Source organism: Anas platyrhynchos, chromosome 16 (genome assembly GCF_047663525.1).
Source record: "Anas platyrhynchos isolate ZD024472 breed Pekin duck chromosome 16, IASCAAS_PekinDuck_T2T, whole genome shotgun sequence".
In the NCBI taxonomy this organism is placed as follows: domain Eukaryota; kingdom Metazoa; phylum Chordata; class Aves; order Anseriformes; family Anatidae; genus Anas; species Anas platyrhynchos.
Window position 1 is genome coordinate 2,332,914 of NC_092602.1, and position 17,722 is coordinate 2,350,635.

At 42.9% G+C, this 17,722-nt stretch overlaps 1 protein-coding gene across 1 annotated transcript; it reads left to right on the forward strand.

Annotated features, from left to right (window-relative positions):
- The first annotated feature begins 747 nt into the window (after positions 1-747).
- PPP1CC (protein phosphatase 1 catalytic subunit gamma) lies at positions 748-16,818 on the forward strand. The gene is made up of 7 exons (XM_038187286.2): positions 748-1,084; positions 10,490-10,621; positions 11,796-12,026; positions 13,625-13,729; positions 14,391-14,614; positions 15,079-15,213; positions 15,623-16,818. The coding sequence occupies exons 1-7, from the start codon at positions 1,030-1,032 to the stop codon at positions 15,710-15,712; spliced, it is 972 nt and encodes a 323-aa protein (XP_038043214.1). The 5' UTR covers positions 748-1,029; the 3' UTR covers positions 15,713-16,818.
- Positions 16,819-17,722: the final 904 nt, after the last annotated feature.

The following is a 17,722-nucleotide window of genomic DNA, read 5'->3' on the forward strand; positions in this document are numbered from 1 at the left end:
AGAGGTTGACGCAGCCATCCCCGCCATTTAAAGCGGGAGGAAATAAAGCCATTAAATAGTCATCCATCAGAGATGCGACCCAAACAGGGGGAAAGGCCCGCACAGCCCATCTCCTTCCCAGATGCAATCTGATTTACGAGAGGCGCCTCATTTAATTGCTTGTGGCCAAGCCTGTGCTATACTCAGGACAAAATAATAACAGAAACGTGAAATAAAATGGCCAGGCGCTCCTGAAGGAGCCCGCCAATTTCTCTGGTGAGGCTCCTTATGGATTTCCAGGTGCTATACAGTTGCCCTTTGGAGCTGTGTGGGGAGAGGTGTGTCTGAGGTTACACAGAGCTGCACCCGCTGGGGAAGATGCCAGCTGCTGGCATGTTTTGGGTGACATTCATCCTATTTTAGGGCTGGGAAGCGGCTGGTCTGTGGCAGGCACCTGCACCCCTCATGGGTCACAGGCACGTGGCGCCATGAGGCAGCAGCCCTGACAGGAGACACACCCCAACCTCCCTCCATCGGGACACACACAGAACAGCCTGCAGCTCCCAAACACGGCCCGGTTCCAACAAACCGAGGCCGGGGCGGTCACGGTGTCCCTCATAACACCGGGGAACCGGCTGCCACCCCGCACTATTTCCCCTCCCGCTCGGCGGAAGGATCCAGCGAAGGTGGCCTCGGAGCCGCAGCACGCGCCCCGCCTCCGCCGCGCTCTTCCCGCCCGGCCTATAAAGGGCTTCCGGTGAGGCGCCGCGCGCTCGCGGTATCCTTGCGCCGGCCGAGCCCGCTGAGGAGACGGCGGCCATTTTGTGGGGGCGCCGGGGCTCAGCCGAGCGCGGCGGCTGAGGAGAGGAGAAAAGAGAGGAGAGAAGTGGGGGGAGGCGGCGGCAGCGGGCTCGGAGCTGAGAGGAAGGAAGAAAGCAGGGAGCGGGCAGGGGCCGGCGGCACGGGGCGAGCGGAGGAGCCGGGCCCTGCCGAGCGGCGAGCTGAGGGAGGGGAGCGGCGGGGAGGGGTCCGCCGGGCCGCTGCGAGGCGATGGCGGATATAGACAAGCTCAACATCGACAGCATCATCCAACGGCTGCTGGAGGGTGAGGGGCGGCGGCGGTGTGTGGGGGGGGACAGGAGGTTGGGGGGGGGGCACCGTGCCCCCGAGCCCACCCGGCAGCGGCCTCCGGCGGGGCCCCCTCAGGTCGGAGGGCCGCGGGCCCGGTTTGGGGGGGCCTAAAATTAGGGGGTGGGGGGCTCTGAGGCCTCCTGGGGGGTGCCTACAGGTCCTGGAGCAGCGTTGCCCCCGGTCCCCGAGCAGCTCGGGGTCCGGCCGGCCTCCCCCTGCAGCTCATTGTCATGGGGAAGCGTTTCAGGGTGCTCCTGGCCTTGCTTTTGGTTTTTTTTCCCCGGTTTTTGGCTTGCACGCACGTGGGGGCTCTTCTTGGCTGGGCAGCCGTGGGGCTCTGGAAGTCGAAGCTGGGGCGTTTAAAGAGCCGCTCGGGGCAGCGCTGCAGGGAGCCGGGAGGGGATTTCCACGGGCTTTAGGGCAGCGTGGCTTTAGCGTTGGTTTGCTGCTGCATTAACACCACCATTCGGCTCTGAATTGTACCATATGGGAGCTTATTTAGGTGTCAGTTGAGGGTTGGGTTATGCTGTTCCAGACCGTACGTGGAAGGACTCATTGTCTTGTGTTTTTAGCACCTAGGGTTGAAGAACACTGCATGGGAGCCCCTAAATCAAAGGGGAGCCTACAGGTCCCAGGGGGTGTCTTCAGCATCTTCCTTTTGGTTGCAGGGGTCAGCACCAGGCTGCAGTTGTCATCTGAGCTGTCTTGGAAGTAGCTAGTGACACATTTTCTGAAGGCATCGAGGAAGGAATTATTTAGGGAAGGAAGCTAGCCTCATCCAGCCAAATTTTATCTGTGTTGGGGCAGGCATCTCACCAGCACTTGCGTTTGAAGAGCTTGATCGGGGTGTAATGTTTTTTCCACTTGGCACAAAGTCATCTAAAATGCTGAAGCAAACAGGGAGGAAATGTCTTTTATCTATGTTACACTTTTTCCTTCTTAAATTTTGCTCGGTGTAATGGCCTGGATAGCAAAAGGGCAGGCAGAGGGACAGTAGTGCTACCACAGAAATTACTTGGAATTAAAGATCCAATAGGTGTATTATGGGATTACTGAGCTAGAATAAGTAAAAGTAAGTAGGGCTTTTTCTCTGATCCGTTTTGCTTTGCCTGTCACCAATTTAAACTACCCTGGCTTAAATTATTTAAAGGCTTCCTTCCCTTCATAAATTTAGACCAGGATTTTCCTGAAACTCTAGTAACACACTTTGTAAGTGTCAGGTCCTGTATGTCATAAGTCTGGTGCCTTATTAATACATGCTCAGTTTTACTGCAGATAATATATTTCATACCTGATTACATCTAGTGCAACTCATGTGGTTTTCTCAGTGTAAGTTGCTAATATTAAAGGCATGGAACAGCGTAAGCATAGAAATAAATCAGTGATTTTGAGTGATGATTATTGTTTAAAGTTTCAGAAAGTAATAAGATCTACTATGTAGATACGTTATGGTCTTACCCAGCTTATAGCAGTATTACACGTCTGGAGGAGATGGGAGCTCGTAAATCAGGCTCCAGGAGGCTTACTGACAAGATCTTTTAAGAGATGGCCATGTAGCTAAAGATGCTATTACTTCAGGTTGCATCAGCTGCCAGAGCTGAAATTAATTTTTTTATTGACATTTCAGCTGGGATTTCGGATTTCTTGAGGCAATGATCGTCTTTCAGTTTTTAAAATGATAACCTATGTTAGTAGCCTGTGCTGGTGTGTATTTTGTTTATTGCTCATTAAATGTCCTTTTTAAGCTTCTTTTTCAGACAGTGATGATTGACCTTTGTGGTAGTCTTTTTACTTGTTTTTTTTGCAGAAAGGGCAAAGCAATGCTGCATTTCTGCAAGCACTGCATTTTGCATAGGGTGATAAATTGTGTGAATTACTGTGCAGGCACCGTTCTCTGGTGGTTTAAAATTTGACTCATCCTTTCCCTGGAATTATTAAGGTGCAGCTAGGTAGATGACAACACTGAACTTCTGAAGTGCAGATCTGCACGGTATTAAACTGGGAGGCAGAATCCGAAGTGTGTGAGGTTTCTCATCCAATTTGGAACAAGCAAAGGAATTTAAGATGCATTTCTGCATTGTGCCGTTCTTTTTCAGTGCAGTGCTGGTAGAACAACTGCAGGATGTTGGTTACATGGAGCCCGAAGCGTCTCTACCAGAATTGTTTCGAGTGATAACCTTTTCAGGCAGGGTTGCATGCAGATTGTAATCATAATCAAGCATTGCAACACAGCACAGTCTGCTTTAATATCAGCTTCTTAACAAACCGAATTGCCCAAATCTTTGTGCAAGTTTTAATTTTCAGAGCAACTTGGTATTTTGTTACAAATACCTTTAAAATGTATACTGACTTTTTTTACAACAGTTAATTTTAGGTGATTTATCTATTATAATGCAAAGGATATAAACTGGTACTATGGCTTTATGCCTTTTTAAAGGGTAAAAAAAAAAAAAGATATGGAGATAGTTTTAAATGTATTCTCACACTAATTTATTTCATAAACTGTGTTTTATACTGGCCTTAGCATTGCACTGTCGGAGGAGACCAAGCGAGCTGTGCTGGTAGTGAATCTAGTCTAATGGCCTAGGTGAAGTGAAGTGGTAAATAATTTGTTCTCCCTTTTGTTCTTAATACAGGGTATCAGTACAGTATTTGTGATTGAGTTGTACTTGCTCTGTCTTGACATCTTTTATGACAGCTGAGGTAATTGCTCTGATCAAATTACGTTATTTGTACTGTTTCCCTCAAGGAGTTGATGCAATCCAACCCACATTAAGCTGGTTAGCTGAAATGATTAGAGTATTCTTTAAAGGCCTAGAAGTATATGTTTAGCTTCTTGTTCTTAAGTAAATATTTGGAGAGTCTCTCTTGCTCCGAGTGTTTATAGTACAGAGCCATTTGGCTTCGAAATGTCACAAAACCCATTTTTCAGTAACATTGTTCTCCACCTTGGGGAGCAGTTTGATGAAAACATTGAGCATAGCATTTTTTTTTGCTGTAACTTATGTTTTGCTTGACTTCTTTGCTAATGAGGGCTGTTCATTTTCTTCATGAGAACAGGTTGCCTAATTTTGTTGCTTTTATAGTAATTTTCCTAACAACAATTTTCTCAAGAATAAGGCTTTTAAAGTATACTGAACAACAGTATCCTGCAGTGAGTATTGAGATGTTTCCTAAGGGTATTTGGTAGCAGGGTAAAAGCCCAAATATTTACAGAACTAACTTGACTGAGGAATAAGTAGGGGTAAACTTAGGGGCAAGCTGTTCTTCTGGAAGGGATGTTGTGGGCAATAACTTCATCTTCTGGGCTTTGTATCTGCTAAATAAAACCTGCTGCTAGATGAGATGCAGGAAAAGCTCCCTGTAAGATGAAAATCAGTGTAATCTGTATAGCTGTGGAAAGGCTCCCAGGAAATGGCAGAATTCCTGCTCAGCTCCAGAAGGATCGTTGAGGAGAAATCCCGAGGTTCCCAGGTGTGAGCGTGGCTTCCTTTCTGTGTCATGTCAGATGATGTTCCTGTAACAAGAGCCCCGTATCCGTTTCCTTCACCTACTGTGTTGGCAGCTCTTCGTGTATAATGTAAATAGGGTCTGATTTGAGAACGGAGTGCATAGTAATGTCTCTGGAAAAGCAGATTGAAATGCCCTAGCCTTGCCATGGTAACAAATAACGGGAAAATAACAGCTAACATATGTTAGTGGAGCCCCAGCTGAAGTAAGTTTCTGAAAATCTCTTCTGTATCCAGCCTCTGCAATTGCTATTAAAGGAAAACAAGTAATGAAGAGAGGCTTCTTCGGATAAAGCCATGCAAGGCCAGAATGGTGATAGCCTTTTTGAAAGCTGAAATCCTGGTTAGTGTGCTAAAATCAGCAAAAAGACTCTAAATCCTCAAACTTCCCTGTTTATACACCCACAGATTTCTATTCCCAGTAAAGCTTGTTGTATGGCTGATGAGGAGATACTCTCTAATTTGCATTAAATGGTGAAAGAAGATCATCCAGTTATCAAAAATAGTTAAGCCAAGGAGTATAGATAAACTGCTGGAAAGAGGAAAAAATATTTCTTAAAATTCAGCTTTTACTCCTTTTTGCTTAATACAACATTGATTGGATCTGGAAGATTGCTTTCCATTTAGCTGGTTCTCACAAATGCTAATTTGAAATTTTAGATTTCGCTTTCTGATGAGTTAGGATGCTGTGATAGTTTCTAATAAACAAGTAGCACTCGTTGACCTCAAACCACATACGTTCCCGTAGCTCAGTGTTCCTTAGTGTAGCTGAGGAGTTGCTTTTCGGTTTTGATTTTGAATTTGAAATAAGCTGATCAAAGTTGATGCTGCCTGAAGTAAACTAAAACCTTTTTGACATCAGCCACTTCCAAGTTATTTATTCCCTTTGTGTCTGTGGTGTAAAATGGAATGTGAAACTGTCATCAGGAACTGCCTAAACAAGATAAAAACAACCTGCAGTATTTTTGGAAACTCCTCTAGGATTGCAGGCATCTTAACGTAAAATACGGTAAAATTGGAAGGCTTGTTTAATAAGCTGGGAGCCAACCAAGCTGCTAGCGGACTATTTTCTTTAAAACATTTTCTGTGCAAGATCTCAATTCTAGGACTTCAGCTGACAGCATTTGTAAGGTAGTACTGAAGGAAAGATACATGGATCACTGAAATCTCTGCCATGTTGAATATTCTACTCCTAAATATCCTTGTGGAAGGATTGCTCCCTTTAGCAGGTAACATACTGCTTTTGGTAAGGGTTTTTTCCCTTTGTGAAAGGACTGCATGGCACCAGACTGAACGCTGGGAGATGCTGGAGATGGAGCGTGCTGTACAGCCTGTACGTTCTGGATCCCGCAGCTCTGACCCATCTGTCCTTCAGGCAGAACTGCATGAAAGTTCCCCTAAATGTCAGGCTGTGTTGGAAGCCCTGGCAGCTGCAGCGAGGCTTTGTCCTGGCTCTTTGCTTGCACCAAAATGACGGGGTGGTGAGTTCTTGCTCTTCCTTCTGCACTTCTCCCTCTGCTGGGCGGCCGTCGTACTGCGCTCACGTCCTCCTTTGGGGTTGGTGCTTTCTAGCAGTTCTTGTCTTGGAAAGTGCAGCATTTAATTTTAATAGTTGAAACCTATCGATTTGTGTTTTGGACAGGCTGTAAAGGATCTGTGTTGAAGCTTGTAACCCTCAGAAATGAGGTCTGGAATAGCACGCGCTGAAGAGATAAGAGCGCGCAGTTGTCACTGCCCCAGAGCTGTGGCTTGGCCCCGTGCTCAGCGTATTTGAAAAACAAAAAGCTCTGTCAATACTGGCTAAAGGCTTTATGCTTTTGACTGGACAACAGATGGATTGCTCTCCCTTAAAGGTTTCCTGCGCTGGTTTTACAGAGCATAGCTGTAGAAGCTGGGATATTTTATAGCTTGGTCGTTGTGACTTGGAAGAGTACCTCCTCAGAGATCATCCCAGACTCAGGGGGAGATCTTTTTTCTAGCCTTTTCCAGCCAGTGGAAATCTTTTTCCCCAAACTTTTTATACTTGCCCACTGGAAAAGGTTTTACTTGTTAGAAGACTGCCCAGGCTGGACGTTGAAATTCAAGCTCTCAAAATGATTAAGAACAAGAGCAGCTCTGCCTAAAGGAGGAAGGGAATATATTACTGTCTGGAAATAGTGCAGCAGTATGTTGAGACGAGATATAAATAAAATATTATTTGAAATGGGCTGACTTCTTCCCTCAGCTGATTAATCTTTAGCTTGTTTCGCTGTCAGTTCCAGCCTGTCATTTCTGAGAGGTTATTTTTTATGCACCGAAAGAACAAATGTGCAGTACGGTGCTATCGAGCTGCTCTTTTGACTTTGACCAAGCTGCCAATTAGTATTGTACTGTCTGATCTCTACAAGCTGCCTTGTTTCTGTCCAAAGCAGAGGAAAGGAACTGTAAACACCGCGTTTTTCATAGTATCTTTGCCCTTCTTAGTGGGACTAAGTCATTTGGAGACTCAGAGAAACCTCCTAAGCATTCATTCAGACTGAGTATCCTGCATTTCCGTGCCAGCTCTTCCGTTGTGGATGAGAAAATCCTTGCACTAAAAATACAGATCTCTCAAACCACCGTGCACTTCTGCATATTTGATTCTTCTGAAGCCAAAAAGATTTTTTTGCAGCTTTTCAGGATAGAGGTCAATGTTAGAAGAAATTGAAGACACGTTTTTCCTGCACTGGTTCCATGTTAGATGGAAGTGGTCAAAATGTCACTGGCAGGCAGCATGATGAACCAAATTTTCCTGTTTTTCTGCCATCTTTCTGACATCCGTGCTAGCAAGTTTATGTAAACTGCAACAAAGCATCATTTCATCATGTCAAGGTTTTCTGCAACTAAACGACTAAAACTGCATGAAGATTATCCTGGTTCAATGAAAACATATCAGCAACCTAGGAAACTTGAATCTGAAGCAGTCACTTCTCAGATTTTCATTTAATCTTCAGCAGAAATGAATGCTATGCTTTATTCATGAGCTGGAGTGACTCAGTGCATTGCTTACATTCCCTATACTTTTTATACTTTTTAATTTATGGATGTGAGATGCAGGGTTTGATTTTTAGCAATTTCCAACAAGACCAAATCACGGAAAGTTGAATTCCTGCTATCTGAGAAGGTTAAACACAAGTATAGTACCTCTTTAAAAAAAAAAAAAGTTAATTCTGATATTTGAGAGGAGAAATTGATCTTTATAATTTAACCAGCTGATCCCTTTTTCTCTAAATTTGTTCTTTACTGCTGGATATTTGGCGTGTTCAGTAACTCGTTGCCTGCAAGCGCGAGGAGAATTACCGGATGGCTGAAAAAATTACTGCAGAGATGAAAAGACTGGAGCGTGATAAACTGCTGTGACAGAGATTTAACTTCCATTTATGTGCTTCATTACTTCTAATATTTTAATGGAATACTTGAAGTTTCGTGCTAATTCCCGTGTCACCACAGAACTGATGCCAGGGTGAGCGGTAATAACATGGCTGTGAGTGTGGCCCGAGAGATACCGGTCTTACAGCTGGGGCTTCTGACCTACACACCTCCCTGGCACTGCAGGTTGTAATTAGAACTAAAATCTGCTTTGGAAGCTTGTTTGAAGGAAGGCTGCGTGTTTTGTGGCACTCAGTGGTTCTGCAGTATGGACAGTGCCAGCATGGCTCGGGTCTCGGATAGGAGTTGTGGTGCAGCAGAGAACTGGATTGATAATGACACCAAGTGCTAGCGGAGCTGGAGTCCAGTGGCACGCAGTTTTATGGCTGGATATTACATGATCACTGTTTATTCTTGGCTACAGAACACCCTGAACAATGCCTTCTGCTCTTGATCAAAGGCTTGCACAAAAACACCTAAGTGCTAATAAGAAATTGTGAGCCCTCTGCAGCACGATTGTTTTTGTTCTCTTCCTAAGCCGCCTTCCCTACTGGAATTCTCACTTCTTGATTTCATGAACTGCAGGGCCTGCAGTGACAGTAACAGCACAATGGTTTTTCCATTTAGTCTTAACCTACCCCTCACAAACGCTGCTGTGTGCAGTTCAGCTATAGTAACAGAATTGCTGCCAGAGAAATGTCCCTTGCATTTTCTGGGCAACAGAAATTGGGGGTGAGGAGTTGTTATTGTCTGATAAACAGAGGGAAAACTCTTCTGATGGCTGTAGAAACTTGTTTGGGCCAAGCTGGTGTCCTTGTTTCATGTCCAAGCTTTGACAGGATGTAAAGGGAACCAAACATTGAGAGTTGTTGCAGTGGAGGCGGTAGAAAAAGAGAAGGATTGAAAAAAGGTGGTCTGAGCTGGGAGATTGATCTCCTACCAGCTTGTCTTCTACTGTGTTTGGGGGGGGGGGATGACAAGGAGTGTAGAAGGGACCCAGAAAAAAGTGGTGCATGGTTTAGTAAGGTGAATTTCTTCAGGCTTTGTCTCAGCAACTTAAGAAACAGCTCAGTTAAAATAGACAAAAAGGTAGAACCTCCTTTTCTGAAATACAGGAGTGATTTCCTTCCCGATAAAATCCTTTGCAGCTTTGAGACAGTTCTCCCTCTGTAAAGGGCACCTAAAAGGAACCTGGGGAGCGGCTTTTTACAAGTCATAGGAAAAGGGATAATGGCTTTAAAAAGAAAGAACAAGAGGAGATTTAAATTAGGAGATTTAAACTAGATCTGCTTTGTTGTAAAATTCGTCAATTTGGTGGCTTCAGTTTTAATGCATTTAGAAGATTATTCCCTAGAAGAGTCCTAGTAATGGGGCTTTGAGTTTTGTTTACATACGTGACAAAGAAGAGCCTGGTGTTATGTGGGCCTTCTCCTGAATTCCTTCTGGAGTGCTCATTCTAACTTGGGATCACAGTTCTGCTGTGCAAGCACAACTGGTGCAAGAGGAGGTTCTGTCACTGTTCCAGCCCCCTTTTTCTTCACTCCTTTTCTCATGTCATTTCCCACCACCTCTTACCCTCGTTGGCACCATGAGCATCAGTTTCTCGTAGCTAAGAGGTGGGAAAGCCTGAGGATGGGTTTTACAGGAACCGTCTAAAATAAATGTAGTTGCAGTCCTGATCCATATGGAATAGAAAGTATATTTGGAGGGTTCCCACCTCTCCCTCTGGTTGTCAAATGTTTAAAGCGTTCAGCTGTTCCTGTGGCTCTGGTGTTCCTGAGGAACTGAAACTTGTCGGGGAGGGGTAAAAGGTGTTAAAAAGAGTAGTAAAAAGGTAAAGTACTGGCTTGAGATGTTGATGATTGTCTTGTAGTACTAATTATTTCTGCAGCATGCTTTGTAACTTCGAGGCAGTTTTTAGGAATGCAGTTATTTGTCTGACTGTCCTATTAAGGCTGTAAAACAGCCATTAGATGTGCTGGGCCATTAGATTTTGACAGGTCCTGCTTTGTGGAGGCAACTTCTGATCGGGGACTGCAGATACTGTGCTACCTTCAGGTTCATTGTAACTGAGAACTTCTCACCTAGATGAACAGGGATTTTTTTTGATGAATTCTGGGGCTCAAGCTGTTGTACTTTTCAGCCTGATCTGTGCCCTGAGCGCTTTAGCATGGCAATATAATTAGCTTAACCTCTGGGTGGTGGCGGCGAGGTGATGACAAGCGTCTTTATGTCTGACATTCCCATGCACGCTTATCCTGCTTTACTTCAAACTTATTTTGAGAGTTCAGATTCATTTGGAGGAGGCAGCAAATGGCACAGTTTAACAGCTCAGCATAAACAGAATACTTCAATCCTAATATTCAATCCTAATAGCACAATTGTTATAGTTTAATTCTTTGTTAATGGCACTTAGTCATTCTCTTAAGTAACAGTAGGAATACTGTTGACATGGATAACTGACTTCTAACTTCTTCCAACAGTGAGAGGATCAAAACCAGGTAAAAATGTCCAACTTCAAGAGAACGAAATTAGAGGACTGTGCTTGAAATCCAGAGAGATCTTTCTCAGTCAGCCTATTCTACTAGAACTTGAAGCTCCACTGAAAATATGTGGTAAGTATGGTGTGGTCGGGGCATGGGGGGGGGTGTTTTGGATAGATGCAGATGTAAAGCAGAGAACAAATGGCAGTTGCTTCTGTCACTTACTATGAAACTGGTAATTGCTTGTAGTGATAGGGAAAAAAATAAGCCTGTGCTGAATGCTTTGGGTGGAGGAATGGGGAGAGGGGGTAATGAACATGGGAACTGGAGTGGGGACCAAAAAATCCCAAACCAAAAAAGTAATTGGTCTAGTTTCATCAGGTCTTTTGACCAGGGTTGAGAAGTTTTGGAAAAGAATTCTTGTATCATTGAAGTGTTCAGCCTGATCAAGGAGAATTAAAGAACCACAGTAGCTTTTTGTAGCTGCTATTCAGAATTGTGCCATGGTTTGACACCATTTTAAAATCTTGCTTGGAACTTAAATTTCTGTACCATTGCCAGGACTGACTTTCTGGTCTGGTTTCACCATACTTAGTGGTAGTGCTGATTTTGCATGCATGTGCATGTCTAGTTGTGCTAAAAGAATGAAGAATGTCAAAATACACCCCTCAATAAATCCTGCTCCAATACTGAGGGTTTACTTCAGACTGAAGTAGTTTGTTCAATATTTATAACATGTGGTAGACGAAAAGCAAGATTGTGTTCTGCGTGCCAGAAACAAAAATGTGATTTAAACCAAAGGCAGAAATACCAATTTATTTTGGTACAACTTCACTGTTAGAACTTAAAATACTGGGTGTGGCAAGAAAATACCAGAGATGGTGCAGAGGGAAGTAAATTCCCTGGTTTTCAGTCAGTGTCACTACTGATCTGTGAAGGTATTGAGAATGAAGTAAAGGTCCCAAATGTCACAGCCACGAGTCAAGGAAAGGAATTAACTGGATGCCAAATCATTGTGTGAGCACAGAGCTGACCTCTTGGAATCTTAGATTTGTTTCACATGTGTAGGAATATTTTTGGAGTAGATGGATACTTGTCTTAATGCATACTTAGTCATTGTATTGCACAGAGGTCAAAATTTTGAGTGATAATTTGATATGCATTAAGACGAAACTATGTAATCATCAAGAATGTTGCAGGCAGTATCTGTGTTTTTTCTGATGGCTCACTTATTTGCTGTTTCTCTAGAAGTAATCAAAAGCTGTTGTGAAATGTCACTTGTGTTGTTTCTGAATACTCTCTGCAGGTGACATCCATGGACAGTACTATGACTTGCTTCGACTCTTTGAATACGGAGGCTTTCCACCAGAGAGCAACTACCTGTTCCTCGGTGATTATGTTGACAGAGGGAAGCAGTCCTTAGAAACAATCTGTCTTCTACTGGCCTACAAAATTAAATATCCAGAGAATTTTTTCCTTCTCCGAGGGAACCATGAATGTGCCAGCATTAATAGAATTTATGGGTTTTATGATGAATGTAAGTAATTACAGACAAATGTGAGTATCTTTTGGCTTGGGAAAGCAGGGTAGGAGGTGTTTATCTTCTAGTCTTCTAGCATTGGATCACTCTTTCCTACTTGTCATTATCTCTGCACACTTCAGTTGGCCCTGTGGCCTGTTTTTGCAAGGGGAATGTTTTCATTTATTATAGTCTGATCCTCACAGAACAGAATGCAAATGGATATTTTTATTTACTGGCCACTAAGTTAAGTTCTTATTGGTATGCATTTGTGAAGTTCTTAAGGTTCTTACCAGGTGAGAATTTTACTTTGCTTTTCAGTTTGCATGTTTCTTTCATCTGTGCATGTTTCTTTCATCTGTAACAATGTGCACCTCTGTTAAAATTTTGGGTTGTTAACTAAGATTGTGCTGGTCTTTATTGTGGTTGTTACAGTGCTTGCAGTGTAGTTCATACTAAGGCCTGTAACTTTGTAATGTTTAAAAAAAAAAGTAAATGCTTGTCCTTCCCTGGAACTGAATGCAGTCCTACAGTATTTTGCTCTGCTGCTTCGGCCAAAACCAGAATTTCCTTTCTTCCTTTAATAAATGGAGCAAAGCATGTGTGAAGCCTTCAGTATGATGCACGATTGGATTAAATACCGGACACTTGCTCTTTCAGTAGGTGGCTTCAGCTGTAACCGTTACTTGAACCAGTGCATCAGCCTTTTAATGAAGAAATAGGCTTGTGTTCATTTGGCATCACAAGCGCTCCTTTTGAACAAACGTAACGTTGCTATGCACTTAATGTACTACCTCTGTCACTGTAGGGTGCATTAAGATCTGTGATGGAAGCTATACGTAGACCTTACTGTATCATAATAAGTAGTTTTGCTGTAAAGTGGATGTGTAATGTTCGTATGTTTCAAAGGATGTGAGCTAACCCAGATAGCGTGGAGGAGATTAAGCTGTTACGTTGATTGTGCACTGAAGCATCCTCCCATGTTCTGTTGTGGGACATGCTTGGCTTGTACCTTACAAAATGTACTCTGTCTCATTCTCCTTTTTCAACAAGGAAACAAAGATGTGCGGTATTTGACTTGACTCCTCAAAGATTAATCACAGGCTTAGTCACATAGCGCAAATATGTTCAGGGCTCGTATCTGTTGGGAGAGTTGCTTGGAAAGTGAAACCAGCAGCTTCATTTTTTCAGTCCTGTTTCTGTGCCTAGGGAGACTTTATGCAGTAAAGTACTTGCAGAAATTTAAGGAAAATCTGCATTCCAGGAAATGCTGGCTATCCCTGAAGAAAACAGCAAATGGCATAATTTTCTGAAATGGATCACATTTTCCAAGGGGGTTGAGACTGGAGGGCCTGGCTGCCAAGAGTAGAATGTCATTCTCTTGAACAGATGGGTGCTATCCTCAGAGCCATTTCAAAGCTGCGTCTGTCACATGGAAAAAGACCTTGCAACTTTTCTTATCAGCAGTAAAGTACATCAGTGGGTATCAGGGAAGATAAAATGTGTCTAGCCCTTACTGCTGACTTCTTGCAAGTCTTAGTTCAAGGCAGCCATGGTAGACAGTAGTTGTGTTAGAGAAGTATACTGACTGTTCTCTCTCCCCAAATCTTTTCTAGGTAAGAGAAGATATAATATTAAGCTGTGGAAGACTTTCACAGACTGTTTTAACTGTTTACCAATTGCAGCTATTGTGGATGAGAAAATATTCTGCTGTCATGGAGGTAAGTTCTTTAGCTGATACTTTATGAAAATGTAATACTCTGTTATAAACATTGGCAATTTCACGTCTATCTTGTATGATTTTCAGTTGCTGAAAAATACTGATTTTTTTTGTCTTGCACTTCATTACCAAAGCTTTGAAACTTTAGGGATTTTTGCCTGCCTTGGCTCATGTATGAGGTAGGGTTGAGAGCTCAATCAACATCAGTTTTGTGAATTGTTGAGCTGGCAGTTTGGTGACTGCAGACAATTGTCTGCATTTAGTATGCAGACAGTTGGAGAAATGCAGAAAATGGTATGTGATTATTTCATCTTACTAGGCCTGATCTTTAAAATAAACATGTCCTGTTATTTCTAGCATTAGTGCCTCTTTCACTTGATAGCTCTTTTAAAAGACACTTGCAAATTCTTGAGATTGTAATCCTCTAAAAAGGGGAAGAAATGTCTTTGCTGATATTGCTCCCAGTAAACCTTCTAAAAAGTCTTTTATACGAGCTTTAAAATGCTGGATTAAAAAATATCAGTTAACGTTGCCATTGTACTGCATAAAATTGCAATGGTGCATGTGTTTGCATACAAGTTTTTTGTCTTGAGTTAATGTGTCAGTCTTACAGTGCGGAGTTGGACTGAAATGTGAGCTGTGTGTGTCTTACTTCTGACCAGGTTTGTCACCAGACCTTCAGTCAATGGAACAGATACGACGAATTATGCGCCCCACTGATGTACCCGATCAAGGTCTTCTTTGTGATCTCCTGTGGTCTGACCCTGACAAAGATGTCTTAGGATGGGGTGAAAATGACAGAGGAGTGTCCTTCACATTTGGCGCTGAAGTGGTTGCTAAGTTTCTCCACAAACATGATTTGGATCTCATATGTAGAGCTCATCAGGTATTTTAATTCTGTGCATTGAACCAAGGAATATTTTAAGTTGAAAGGGACCTGAAGTGGTCATCTGGTCTCTACACACATACTCAACACAGGGCAAACCAGTGTAAGACCAAATCACTTAGGATTTTGTCCAGCCAAGCTTTAAATACCCACAAGGACAGAGATTCCATTATTTCTGGGCCGCCTGTCCCACTGCTTAAAAGCCCTCGTATGCTTTTGTTTAATATATGCAAACCATGGGTCTGATAACTTAAACAAGGTTATCTTAGTGTAATCCTGTTCTATTGCTAATGGACCTTGTTGCCAAAATGGATCCTGTGATGTTCTTCCTGTTTTGGGGGTAAAAGTTTGGAGCTGGTGCTCCGTAGCTGTAAGCAGTTTTTCAGCTGCTGGTTCAATTAAAGCTGCTTTGTACCTTGTCTGGAAGAAGTTGCCCAGTGTAATTTCTGCTTTTCTCTCCAAAGGTTGTTGAAGATGGATATGAGTTTTTTGCAAAAAGGCAATTGGTAACTCTCTTTTCTGCCCCAAATTACTGTGGAGAATTTGATAATGCAGGTGCCATGATGAGTGTGGATGAAACTTTAATGTGCTCTTTTCAGGTATTGTATCTGGCAACTTTATCTCCTAGTTAGTGCAGTTACACTTTAGAGTTCCTGTTCTCGATTTACACTGTACAGTTAAAAACAATGCTTGCTTCAAATAGATCTTCACAGCTATTAAATGTAGACAGAGCTGTTTGTATTCAGGTCTTTAAAAATGTGATAAGCCCTTACTGATGTGAATAGATGAACTGTTTCACCTTGGAATTATCCAAGCAAAGTTCTCGGTGGTTTTCCTGCTTCTGTTGGCATGGGCTTTCAGATCAGGTGCTCTGAGCAAGAAAATAATTTGTCTTGGCTTCCTTGTGACCTGTCCAGCTGATCTGTGTCATGCCTTACACTAGTGAATGGATTGTTTGAGGGTAAGAAAATTAAATTATTTGCTTAATGACTGAATTATCTCTTTCAGATTTTGAAACCTGCAGAGAAAAAGAAGCCCAATGCTAGCAGACCTGTAACGCCTCCCAGGGGTATGATCACAAAACAAGCAAAGAAATAGTCAATGTGGCACTGCCTTGTTCGGACTTGTATTATAGTATATAACCTCCATTTTTAAAACTGTAATGTGTACTGTTCAGCTTGCTCAAAATAGATAATGTGTTTGTGGTTTCCCTTTTGATTTGATGAATGGCATTTGCTGGTTGTAACAGCAAATGAAAGATTTTTCTCCCTCCCAGAAAAGGTTTTAAAATTTCCTTTCGTTGGTGTTACAGCTGTACACTCCGCAGCATCTTATCCTGTCATTATGGGTAATTGTACAACTGACTTTCTGAATCTGTACAATGAGTAGTGTAAATGCTTGTTTTCTTTAGGATCTAAAGAGGGCACTAGTGTGCTGTGAGAGTAGAAATTTGTTACTGTTGGAAATGACATACTGTTTATACAAACCACTGTGAACTTTTTTTACGTTGAAATTTGTTTTAAAGGGATTGCTTTTCTTTTAATGTCTTGTCATGTACACGTCAGTTTTATTGCTGTCAACATTAGGAATAACCTTCAACCTTCCCAGCATCACTGGTATGATGTATATTTAATGAAAACACACATCCCTCTCCATATACTTTCAATGTCAATTAAAGCCATTATTTTAAGTTTCTTTCCTGAAGCCAAAGTTCGCTTAGAAAACTGTACGTACACAACCCACCACCCTGAGCTGGGAGTTGGCAGGGCTCTCCATTCATGCCTTCCTCTTGGAGGAAAAAAAGGAAGTCTCGACTTGAAATAGCAAGTAGAAATGCTGTGCTGTTAGTTCTGTTCATGGCAAAAGTAAACACATTTTTGTACAGTTTCTGTATGTTCTATCAAGTGGACCTTTTTACAGTTGCATCAGTCCTGTGGCAGCCAGGGTCAGAAGGCTGGAAGTTAAGGAAAATGGTTCTAAGATCTGCCTGAATGGTTTTGTGAATTTTGGCCTAGAGACTTTGTTTTACAAAGAAGCCTAGAAAATAGCTTGATGAGCCAACCAGAGGCATTGATCTTGAGCACCAGTTTATACAAATCTCTCACGGTATCTTGTTTTTTAAAAACTGTTAATCTTTTTTGAACAGATGACAGTGTACAATACCATGTAGTGAAAATCACTTATTAAATGAAGAAATTGTTAAATCTTCTCAGTGTCGGTTTATCACAACTATCACTCCTGCTATCAGAGGACCTGACTTAGAGAAATAAATCGGTCTGGAAATCCACACATTCTTGGTTTGGATTTGTCTGAGCTGCAAGCACTTGAGGTGTGCTTTTAAATGGTGTTGATTTGGTTCCAAAGCTTTGATGTGTGTGCTGCCCCGAGACACCAGCACCCTTCCACCAGAGGGAGGTGAGGGCACAGGCACTCAGCTCCCAGACTGCTTCGAGCACTGCTGTGGGTCTGCAGAACTGCAGCAGACAAGCCAGAACTCTGCATCTCAGCATCTGGTATATACTGATCCTGGCGTCTGAGCTTGTGGTTTTGGGGTTTTTGCAGCCTCTGATCAGGGCAGCTGCAGGTCAAGGTTTCTGAGAAGCGCCCAGGCACTGGTTCCCAGAGATGCGTGCGTGGGAGCACTCGCTCAGCTTGGCTAGCATTTATCATCCTGCTGTGTGTTCCGAGTGAGCTGTGCCTGGAACAAAAGTACTGTTTTGTTGAGACCATTGACTTGACGAAGGCTGTAGTTAAGGACAAGACCAATTTCCTCTGGTTCTTGAGTTCAAGAACTGTAAATTCTTGGAAGGTCAGTAAACTTCACTGCTCTTCTTACTTTAGCTCGTATGTATAATGAAGTCTTGCTAAAGCAACTTGCAATTGGAGGGAATGCATGGGTATAATGCCAGCTGTGGGCATGGCTGTCCTTCCCTGGACAGGAATACGCTGCTGGTATACGTTCTTTCATCTGCCACCTCCTCTCATGTACCTTGTGGAAGTACTGCCAAGATTTTTAGAAGGTGAGTGGCTTATTTGCCATTACCAGGCTGCTCTAAAACTGCTGCGGTAATGAGTTGCGAGGTGCTCAGGGTCTGGTTAGTGTTCAGT